Genomic DNA, 12121 nt, shown 5'->3' with positions numbered 1-12121 from the left:
AAATGCATGAAATACTGTTTCATGCTTATCTATTACAAAACAAAAACTGTAGTACCGTGTTAGCCAGTGTCAAAAATAATAATAAAAAAAAACAACAAAATACAAATACAAGAGTATTGTAGAAATGATACCTATATTGGCTAACAATAAAAATACATTGCAAGCTTTCAGAGCTCTAAGGCCCCTTCATCAGGCAAAATACAAATGAGAACTGAAATGGCACAACATTTATACTGATAGATCAGAGAGAAGTGTTCACAAGCAATAAATTAGGAAGTTACAGATAGATAGAGATAACTTGTGAAGATAGTGAAAGAAATTAAGGTTTATTAGGGTGGGTTGTAAATAGTCCAGGGGTCTGGATTCAGTCAGATCAGATAGTGTGACATGAAACCTGACCCCAAATTAAGGCCCTGTCTTAATGTGTTAAATAACTCCATACATTTGAATTCATAGATCTTCCTTTCTCGTTCAGATCCAAAGTTCCCTTTTAGAATTAACACCTTCATGTCCTGAAGCCTGTGCTCCTGATTGCAGAAGTGTTGTCCCACTGGTGTATCACATGCTTTGGTTTTGATCTTATGTCTGTGATGGTTCATCCTTGTGCGCTGAAGCCAATTGTCAAGAGAACACCCAGTTTTATACAGGACACTACTGACCTTCTAAACAAACTGGCTACCATAGGTCCACTTCCAAAGGGCACCATCCTAGCTACCATGGATGTGGAGTCTCTTTATACCAACATCCCACATGAAGATGGTATTGCAGCCTGCCAGTATTTCCTTGAAAAATCTCATATGTCCACAATGCCAACTCTACAACTAATCAGATTTATACTAACACACAACTACTTCTCATTTGGAGATGCCATATACCTCCAACTGATGGGAAGTGCTATGGGAAGCAAAATGGCACCTCAGTATGCAAACTTGTTTATGGCCCAGTTAGAAGAAAATTTCCTGGCTTCCTGCAACACCAGACCGTTGACCTATTTACGGTATATAGATGACATACTTATAATATGGACAGCATCAGAAAAGGAGCTATTGACATTCCACCAAAGATTCAACCAATTTCCTCCCACGATTAACCTTACCCTCAACCACTCCTCTTCACACATCAGTTTCCTGGATACCACTATCTACATCAAGAATGGAATCATACAGACATCCCTATACCAAAAACCAACAGGCCGTCCAGCATATCTTAGGTGGGATAGTTTCCATCCACATCACATTAAAAAATCAATTGTTTTTAGCCAGGCTCTTAGATACAACCGGATTTGCTCAAATCCTGATGAAAGAAATAAACATCTCCATTCCTTACGGAAAACTTTTGTTAATCAGGGCTACCATCCACAGGTTATTGATGATCAGATCCATAGAGCAACTCAAATACCCAGAGACACACTCTTGGATTACAAACGAAAAATAGAAATCAACAGGGTACCAATTGTAGTCACCTACAACCCACAGCTGAACATTATAAGAAAAATAGCCAGGGACCTGCAGCCCATGCTCCATACAGATACCAGACTAAAGGAGATATTCCCTGAACTACCCCTTCTGTCCTATAGACAACCTCCCAGTCTGAGGAAAATGATTGTTAGAAGTGCTCTTCCCCAAACAACTAAAGCAGGGACATTTCCCTGCAACAGCAAAAGATGTGAGACTTGCAAATACATCCTGTGCAAAGATCAAATTGCAATACCGAATACACAAAAAGTCTACACCATTCGGGACTGCTATTCATGTGCTTCCTCCAATGTTGTGTACTTGATCATATGTACTAAGTGCCCTACAGGAGGAATGTACATTGGAGAAACAGGGCAAAAACTGCGCACAAGGATGAACCATCACAGACATAAGATCAAAACCAAAGCATGTGATACACCAGTGGGACAACACTTCTGCAATCAGGAGCACAGGCTTCAGGACATGAAGGTGTTAATTCTAAAAGGGAACTTTGGATCTGAACGAGAAAGGAAGATCTATGAATTCAAATGTATGGAGTTATTTAACACATTAAGACAGGGCCTTAATTTGGGGTCAGGTTTCATGTCACACTATCTGATCTGACTGAATCCAGACCCCTGGACTATTTACAACCCACCCTAATAAACCTTAATTACTTTCACTATCTTCACAAGTTATCTCTATCTATCTGTAACTTCCTAATTTATTGCTTGTGAACACTTCTCTCTGATCTATCAGTATAAATGTTGTGCCATTTCAGTTCTCATTTGTATTTTGCCTGATGAAGGGGCCTTAGAGCTCTGAAAGCTTGCAATGTATTTTTATTGTTAGCCAATATAGGTATCATTTCTACAATACTCTTGTATTTGTATTTTGTTGTTTTTTTTTATTATGCTTATCTATCAAACCAGGTGGCTATGGAAGATTAGCATGAAGACTGAATTCAAAGCTCTTTGGGAATGTGAAAGTAAATGTGCAGTTTAAAGCTTTATTGTGACCACGCACGCACCAGCTCTTCCAAGGCACAATGGAGCAACCTGTAAATAAAACAATAAAAGTAATGAGTTGAAAGAAAAGGTACATTCTGCTCTAGGCTGGGACTGCAACCTTTTAATTGCCACATCTCTTCCATACCCAGCCCTGTTCTAGAGTCCAGAAAGATTTTCTTGACCAGAAACTACTACTAGTAAAAATACAAAATGATTTCAGTATTGCTGGGCTGTGCTTTAACTATTTACATGCTCTCAGGAATTGCTAGGAATTTTATTTTAACAGCAACACCAACTAAATAGCAGGTAGGACATCCTTTATATACCTTGTTGGAGGTTGAATGAGAGATAACATTTTTATGGAAGAACATTAGGGTGTTTTTGACTTTCATAATTAAATCTGAGTGCATCTGCTGAGGCCATAAACCTCTGTAACTGGCTTTTCATGCCAATGCAGATGAACAGTATATCTATACATCCAGCAATGAATGTGCTGGACACACATTTAGTGAGTGGGGTAGAGAACATGCATATCATGTGAATATTGTGTATTTCTGTGCCCCCACTGCACATTCACCTAAATACTTTAGGGATTTCTCTCTATGCATTTAGGAATACTGCATGTTATACATACTTTATGCTCATTTAAACAGACAGGTCATGATTGCCATATTCTTACAACCTCTTTACAGAACTTAAATAAATCTCCCTATTAAAAAAGCATGAGAACGGTATCTGACCTGCATCCACTCATTTGTCTGTGGGTCATAAGCTTCAACAGTGTTCAGATAACTCTGCCCATCATATCCTCCTACACCGTAAAGTTTGTCACCCAACAGGCATACTCCCACTGCATCTCTGCTGATGCTCATAGAAGCTACTGATGTCCAAACATCGGTTTTGGGATCATATCTGCAAAGGAACATATAGCTGTTATATCAAGAAGTGTGGGACTGTTGATTAATACTTGGTTTAATTAAACATTCGGTCCTCCAGTTGCTATAGAAAAACATATCTATTCAAAGTGATCACACACCAACGGCAGGAGAGCTGGATGGGATGGGCCTTCCTGGGTTACAGTCTATACAACACTTTTCTTAATTAATTAATAATAATAATAATAATAATAATAATAATAATAATAATAATACTACTAATAATAATAATAATAATAATAATAATAATAATAATATATATATACACATATATTATATACATATTTATTTTTACCTTTTTAATAAGAAGATCATGAAAGGTATAGGGAATATTTACACCTAAATGGAACCATTAAACTGAAAGCGTTCAGTAAAATTTGTATTCATACAATGCCTGAACAGAAAAAAATCAGCAGAACACTCAGTCCCTTTGTTTCTGACTAAAGCCACAATTGTATTTTGGGATATGCCAGGTTTTGCATCCTACATTATTGGCAAGCCACAAGCAAAATCTGTTGGCGCAGCTGTGATCAAAGAAATTTACTGCCTGTATATGTTTGAATTTCCACAGGGAAACATACATTTAGCTAAAGAAGTATTTCTTTTCTAAGATTATTTATATAAATATGTGTTATACATATACACAGAAACATGAGGCCCTCTGCATTATCAATATATAGGACATTTAGACATTCTGTGCACTAAGCTACTAGGAAATGCCCTTCCTTTTAAAAACAGGGATTGATTGTATTGCATTATATTCAAGCTGGCCCACGTCATACCCTCCGTCTAGTCATACACGCACGTTCATCTGATTCATTAAGAATGCTATTGCTTTATTATACATTTTACACAGGGACTGAGTTTTACCTGCAACTTACTTGGTTTCAAGGTAAAAACCCCCAAATGGTTGCCCTTTTATTGGCTCCACTGGGATCACCTGACTGTAGCTGGGAAGGGTGGGAGCTACAAAAAGGAGCTGGCCAGTGCTCCTGTATAAACTATAGGAAAAAGGGGAATGCAAGGAAGTGAGAAGAGAGAGATAGGGCATGCATAAGATCTGAACTTGAAGAGTTGTGCACTGTTCTTGCTCAGTGCAAGGGAAACTGGATCAAAAGTGGGCTGACTCTTAAAGAAGAGTTTGTCAGGACTGTGCTATTCTTCATAATTAAGACAATACACATCAGAGAAACCTTTTACACCAGGAATACTGGTTAAATACTTTCCTTGTTATTTAATTTTTTAATTTGAAGGTATTGACCTTTGAGGAGACCAAGAAATACAATGGGAGGGGAAGGGATAACAGACACTGATTTTATTGTATTCTTTATTGTTCTTGGCCATTTGTTTTTCCCATGAAAAATTTGCATGCAAGAATTCAATTCAGGTTCCACTACATGCTACATAGTTTTGGCAAACAATACATATTGGGCATCAAATCATTCAGTAGCCGCTGGTGTTCATATTAGTGTGTCTGATCTTTGTACACAAGTATGTGTGGGGCAAACAGTATGACAATCTAAAATGGAAGCTTTACGGCCAAAAACATACAGACAAGTTAATTGGCCCCTGAATAAATTGACCATAGTGTGTGTAAATGTGATACGGACCCTATACTGTAAGCTCCACTGAGGCTGCGACTGATGTAAATGATTTATAATCTCTGTAAAGCGCAGCGTAAATGTTTGAGCACTATATAAATAACAGGAAATAAATAAATAAAATGCAGAGCAACCCAGCAGGGTGCGTGTGCATTACATCTTTTCAGAGTCTCCATAGCCCTCATCACAGAGCTAGACCATGCACAATGAAAGCCATTTGTGGCCTTTGTCTGCCACAAGCACCATGCATTAATTTGTTGAATGGGAAGTAATGTAAGGCAGTGAAGTGTGCAATTCTCCCAGACACACTGTGGCAGTCAAAATCCCTGGTGCGTCAAAACCAAAATGCCCTCAAGTCAGTGTTTCGATCACAGTGCCTTGTTTGTAACTGTTAAACTATGGCTAAAAATATTACCTTTCTACGCAGTCTGACAACCGAGATGTCAGGTTGGAAGCTGGTGCGTCATGTCCTCCAATAGCATATAAAAATCCATTCCAAGTAGTAACTCCGACCCCACCTCTTCGCTTCGACATTTGGGAGCACAAAGTCCATTTATTTGTGTGTGGATCGAAGCATTCTACAGACTTGAGGCATGAACTTCCATCTCTACCACCCACTGCATAAAGTCTGAAATGCAATAGAAATAACTCAGTGGGATTCTAGTAAATTTCAAAGCCCAGCAGCCAAAATTTGCAAATAGTAAAAAATTATTTTATTTAGGAGCAAAATTATGAAGATAAAACACAGCACATCTAGTATAACAAAAGGAAATTTATGTTGACAGGACTTACATTTATATATTTATCCAAATAGTGTTCTATTTGGAGCTGCCTGGTTTGCAGTTTCATAAAACAGATATAGTCTGTGATGTCTGATATTTAATTTTATATTTATTACACAGCTTAATTGTTCAGGCCTTACTATTCTCCCAATTTGTCATTCAAACCACAATAGGGCTCAAACATTGGCTACCAGGGCGGTAACCCATAGCAAACAATCAGATGTTTATTTTTGTTGTTCGACCTGCAGCTAGCTGAAGAACAGCTGATTACTGATTGGTTGCTCTGTGTTACTGCCCAGATTCAAATTTCTCCAGTGTTCATAAATTACCCCCATTGTAGTTTGAATGACAGAGAGAACAATAAGGCCAGAACAAAAAAAATGTGTAATAAATAAATATAATATAATGTTAGCTAGGGTGACTGAAACCAGGCAGCTGTAAAAGTTCCTCTTTAGGCAAGCATACATTTATTTATCCTAGCTCTATATACATTATTCCTTTATGATAAACTTTAAACCACTGGCATGAAATGAAGTAATTTTCCTGACTACCCACTGAGACCAAACCTGTAAATCTGAATCTCACAGCTCTTTTTTCCTTGAATAATAATGAACATCTTTACTTTCTGTAATGGACTGCTTCTGCAGTTTATGCTTATGTGTTGGCGCATATGCCCTACTCTTGTTGTGAAGAAGAATATATTGGCAACTTATACATTTCAAGTTGAAAAAAACCCCGAAATAAATAAATACATGAAAATGCCAATTTCAACACTTTAAAACTTTATTTTTAGGTGGTGTAGTATTATTAATGTGTTCAGTAAGCATGAGATGCCACTCACAGACTAGTTTAGTAAGGAAATGTTCTGGAAGGCATAGGTGTATTATCTACAGGGAAAAAAGACCTTAATAGTTCTTCCCATGCTTACTTTCCACTTAGTACAGCCACGCCAACTGTGCTCCGAGGAGTAGACATACTGGCTACAAAATTCCACTGACGAGCCTGTGGATCCCATCTCTCCACTGTGTTTAGATAACTCCACCCATCATGACCGCCTACTGCATACATTGGTCCTTCCAGAACTGCAACACCTAACAATCAAAAAAGAGAATATTGTCCTGTTAATTTATGATGATGATGAATTCAATAAATATTCAGGTAAGAATTACCACTGGTTTAGTTTTGTGCATCATAAACAGAAAGTAAAAGAGTTGCAGATACATCATAATAATAGACAGAAACATGGCATGAAATCAGTGAAGAGAAAGAAAACAACACTAGGAAGAGAGAGACAGACTACGCATTGTGGCTATAAATCATTCAAAGACAGATATGGTATAATAACAATATGGCAATATCAGAGGAATAGCACACATTTTCCAAAAAATAACCCAGTCACCCAAAGCTGAGAGCTTGAGAGTGCAAGGCCAATGATTTGAGATATAAAAGAAGATTTTCCCAGCTAACAAATAAATGAAATCTTGTCCTTACCAAGCCCATGTCTATGAGTAGACATTGGAGGCATAACATTCCAAGTTTTAGTTTTGGGGTTGTAGCACTCAACAGTATTAAGGGTCTTTAATCCATCTCTTCCTCCAACAACATACAACTTTTCCTCCAGCACTGCAACACCAAACTGCAGCCTCCTGCCATTCATATTAGCCACAGGTGTCCACATGTTGGTGCGTAGGTCATACTTCTCAATACTGGTAGCTCCTATATAAAATGAAAAGAAGAGAGGGAGAAAGATATTTGTCACTGTCTCCCCTTTGCCACCATTAAACATATATATGTCAAATGTATACACAATTATATTGCTTGGAAAAAGTAAAAGTTAATAAAAGGTTTTATCAGTAAACTTAATATTTAAATTGTTTCTAAATGACTTATTATTATTATTATTAACAATTATTTATAATGCACCAACATATTCTACAGTGCTGTATTGTGCAATACAAGGGTATGCACATCAAACAACCGATTGCATACTGTACAAATAGCTTTGTTTAAACACTAGGAAAATAAGCAGCAGTAAATGTCAATCTGATCACAGTAATTAGGCAATTGCACAAGAGATTATTTTGATGTTCCATTGTTCTTCTGTGCTGGCATTTTACAGGCTTCTCATAGTGTGAAGGGAAAATGTAGGCTTTTTTTGAGCCGTGGCTGGAAGAATTCCAAGTATGGCCCTGTATGCCATTGTTCATGATGTGGTCATGAGCTCTAGCCAAAGCAGAGCGTTAGGACGGGTAAATACACTTCCATTAAAAATGAGAATGTGCATAAAGCAGATGAAGACTATTACACAAACCAATAAATACCTTTAGTTGCATCCATTCCACCAACAGCAAACAGCACTCCAACTGTAGACTTTCTAGGCTTTGTGCGAGGGCTTTGAAGCATGGGTCTTCTTTCAGGCAACAAATGGTATTTCATGGCTTCCATGATAAGTTTCTGACATTCAATGTCATCTCTAAACAGTGCATTGTTTTCCATATCTGCAAGAAACTGCAAATCAAAAGTGCATGAATATTTCAAATGATAACCCATCTGCCATCAGATACTTTCTATGAATAATATTTTAAAACTGAAAGTAATATGAGACTTATTCAAGCTTTCTATTTTAGTTGCCTTACAAACCACCAATCTTTTCTGCACTGCTGAACAATACCATAAACATATAAGCCAGGATCTGCAACAGATACACCAGGCTGGAACAAATGTAGGGCTCTGCCTGACTGCGTTTACAAATTAAAGAAACGAGTGAGCATAAAACATGACACAGTTGGGTAGACAGATTGGATATGAATGATTGTGCAGAAGGCAGAGTGGCTAATGTTAATATAAAACCCTATCTATTTAAAAAAAGTAGCAGTCCTATTTTCAGTTAAACGAAAAAAGTATAAGAACACAGTTTATTGTCTGCAGAGCACATTATTCATCTGCACTTTTCCTTTTATAAATAGGTGTGCAACCTGCCATATAATGTACCTAATCTTAGGTAATCTTAACCAGTAATAATGACCATTAGAGGTACTGTGCATTTTTTTTCATTGCTGTGTAGGTTATTTTAGACACTGTACAGCTGCAAATTTGATTCCAGTAGCAGACACAGATTTTTCTTTTATTGACCTACAGCAGTAAACTTTTTCACAGTATCCAGCAGTTTAAACTGGCAAAACATGGGTGTTTTTCAATTTTTGGCAACTCAGTTTTGGCTAGGTTAGGCAAATTAGATCTTTAGACCCCGAGGTGAATAATTTCATCACATGTAGGCCATTTGCAGACCAGTCTTGAGAGGATCACACTCAACTTCCATGAGCTTTTCCAGCTTTTCAATCCTAGCTTTTTACAGTTTCCTTACAAAAGATACACATACAACAATGTGCTTTTTCTACCTGTGGCGCCAGCAGGGGTAACCTAATGTAAGCCAACAGCTTACTGAGGTCTTTTCTCCTCTGTTCCACATCATGCCGAACCCAGGTTAGCAGAGCATTTAGAATGGTCTCTTCACTGGGGATATTCATATCATCGCTTGCTAAAAGCTTGGCTATTTCCCCTGCTGGTAATAAAAGAAACTCCTGGTTTCTGATCACTTCCATGAAATGTTCCTGTGAAGGTGCATAAAGCAAAAAGCAAGTTTTATGTACTGTTTTCATGTATCATAATACTCACAACTATCTTCTCTCTCTCTCACATATCCCACAACAATTTTCCAACTCTCATAGATCTACAAATATCTTCCAAACTACACACATCAACAACCATCATCCATATCTCTCATTCATACATTTTTTTTTTATCTTGAACATATCCATAGGCTTGTTTCAGTTCTTCCATATCTCATATACCCATAACTATCTTCCAGATCTTAAATACCCAAGGTTATCAGCCAACTTTCACATAACCGAACTTCAACTCTCATATACTCCTATCTTCTTATTCTTAGTAACTAAGTTTAAAAGTAGCTACAACTATTCTAACAATCTCTCAAATCCATCCTCCCTCAAATATTCACAAAAAATGTACATACATACTTGTTAGGTATTCTACAATTTCAGAGAAAAAGACCACTTTAATGGTTGACTAAACCCTAGATATTGCAAATACTATAGATAATTTTAGGATTTGGTAATTGAAAAAAAAAAAAAAAACTTTAAAAGAAAGTACAATACTGCCATTAAAGTTCCCTGACAAAAATATTCACAAAAAAAAAATTCTGAAATGTAGATATAAATGAATCGTACTTTTATAGTTACCATAGAAACAGTTTTCTGTCCAGCACAGTTATTATTCATTATTTCTAAAATTAACTCTACAGCACTCAAGTAAATAACATTGCAAGGGATGCAGGGAGATATCCATCTGGAACAGCTTATTAGTTCTAAAAGTGTCTCTCATATGAGCATATTTAAATATTCATGAAGAAAAAAAATTATAAATAGGAGTAGTTGACAGCTGTGTATTCATACCAAATAACTCAGGGGAAAGAAATACGTATAAAACACCCTCTTTATTAATGTACTTTAAAAAATCATAAGCTGAGGTCTGAACTAACCCTTAGTTATCTTCACTTATCCATTAGTTAGCTTGATTGTATCATGGTCATTTGGAATAACACTGTCATAATATATTTATATATATGCACAAGAACAGTTAGGATACATATGAACATGTCACTGAACTTGGATATGCCTAATGAAGACACTGCAAATAAGGTGGTGTGCTTATTTTACAGAATATTCACCCTTCATAATTTAGGGCTCTGGCACATGGGGAGATTAGTCGCCTGTGACAAATCTCCTGTGTCTCAGGTGACTAATCTCCCCAAGTTGCCATCACCTGCCATCCCACCGGCGAAAGTGTAAGTCGCCGGTGGGATGGCATACGCGACGGCGCAATTTCAGTGAGATTGCGCAAGTTTCCTCGAGAGGCAACTTGCGTGATCTCACTGAAATTGCGCCGTCGCGTGTGCCATCCCTCCGGCGACTTACACTTTCGCCGGTGGGATGGCAGGTGATGGCAACTTGGGGAGATTAGTCGCCTGAGACACAGGAGATTTGTCACAGGCGACTAATCTCCCCGTGTGCCAGAGCCCTTAAGGGAGTTATTTTCATTAATTTATGAAGGCTATAGTAAAATAATCAGATCATTCAGGACCCAAGAAAATAGCAACTTTTGTTACTGTTAATATTAGGGATGCAACATATCCACTACTTAAGGATCTTTCCAAACCCTGAATCTTTTTTGAAATATCCAAATCCTAATTTTCATATCCATATTAGAGAAGGAAGGGTTAAATTGCGTGTGAAGTGCACTGTAAAAAAAAAAGTGCTTATGTGCTTATGTGACAAAAAGTCACATGATTTTAAGGATTTGAATTCAGTTTGGCCAGAGGTATGGGTTTGGCCGAATCTGAATCCTGCTGAAAAAGGCCGTTATATTGGACGATTCCTGAACCAAATCATGGATTCCGTGCATCTCTAGTTAATATTTATTATATAAGGGCAGAAGTTGTGCACAAGATACATAAATGTTAGAGGTTTTCCTTTAATAAAGGCATAGATGCATAATACTTTTGATTAAACAAAATGTCTAAAAGGCACAGCTAGCAATACTTACCATTGTGTAATTATGAGCCACTTTATGGAGATCGGTGCAGCCTTGAGCATCAGCAAATGAGCGAATGCCCAAACAGTTGGATGGGTGAAGCTGTTTCATCAAGAATTTGCAGCATGCTTCCACCACCTGAGATAGCTGCAGAAGGCAGGCAGCAGAGAGCAAACATTCTATATTATCTTCTTTTAATTCAAGGCGACCTAAAGAGAGAATCAAAGTCACTTATTAGAACTTATTATACTACCACTCTACCCATATTGAAATCAGTAGACTTTAATAGTGACAGATTTATACATATTAAGAATGTATTAAGAAGATTCATACTAAAACAATTAGTGATGAGGAAAATTTTTCCACAGGCACGGATTTGCAGTGAATTTCTGCTTTTTGCCATTGGCAGATTTTTTTGTGAAATGCCCACAAAAATTTGCAGCAGAAAAAAATTACACTTTGTCAAAAAAAATGATGCATAATGACAATTTTTGATGCATAATGACAATTTTTCTAGATACAATTTTTCATATTTCGTGTTTCGCAAATTTTTGGGAGATTTTTTTTCACAGTTTTGCAGATTTTTCAGTAAAGCGAAACAAGACAGGTTCACTCATCACTAAAAACAATAACACAAAGCAAGAGACATGTCTCCCCCACCAAAATGGCATAATTTGTACTGATGCCGGCACCATCACAATTTCCTAAAACAAACAGCAGCTTTCACCC

General features: G+C 37.2%; 1 protein-coding gene across 3 annotated transcripts in view; it reads right to left on the bottom strand.

Moving 5' to 3' along the window:
• Nucleotides 1-2374: 2374 nt before the first annotated feature.
• The window catches only part of klhl5 (kelch like family member 5), a 37280-nt gene continuing 27533 nt past the window's right edge, over nucleotides 2375-12121 (bottom strand). For all 3 annotated transcript variants that reach the window (XM_012953766.3, XM_004910926.4, XM_002938650.5), the window contains 8 exons: nucleotides 11405-11601; nucleotides 9181-9393; nucleotides 8104-8290; nucleotides 7274-7498; nucleotides 6711-6873; nucleotides 5416-5628; nucleotides 3205-3376; nucleotides 2375-2512 (listed from right to left, as the gene is read on the bottom strand). In XM_012953766.3, the coding sequence (XP_012809220.1) occupies nucleotides 2456-2512; nucleotides 3205-3376; nucleotides 5416-5628; nucleotides 6711-6873; nucleotides 7274-7498; nucleotides 8104-8290; nucleotides 9181-9393; nucleotides 11405-11601 (1427 nt within the window). In that variant the 3' untranslated portion in view covers nucleotides 2375-2455. The remainder of the gene's footprint in view (nucleotides 2513-3204; nucleotides 3377-5415; nucleotides 5629-6710; nucleotides 6874-7273; nucleotides 7499-8103; nucleotides 8291-9180; nucleotides 9394-11404; nucleotides 11602-12121) is intronic.

The sequence above is a fragment of the Xenopus tropicalis genome, chromosome 1 (assembly GCF_000004195.4).
Source record: "Xenopus tropicalis strain Nigerian chromosome 1, UCB_Xtro_10.0, whole genome shotgun sequence".
NCBI lineage: Eukaryota > Metazoa > Chordata > Amphibia > Anura > Pipidae > Xenopus > Xenopus tropicalis.
Note: the sequence above shows the minus strand (reverse complement) of the source record. Positions and strands in the feature narration are given on the sequence as shown.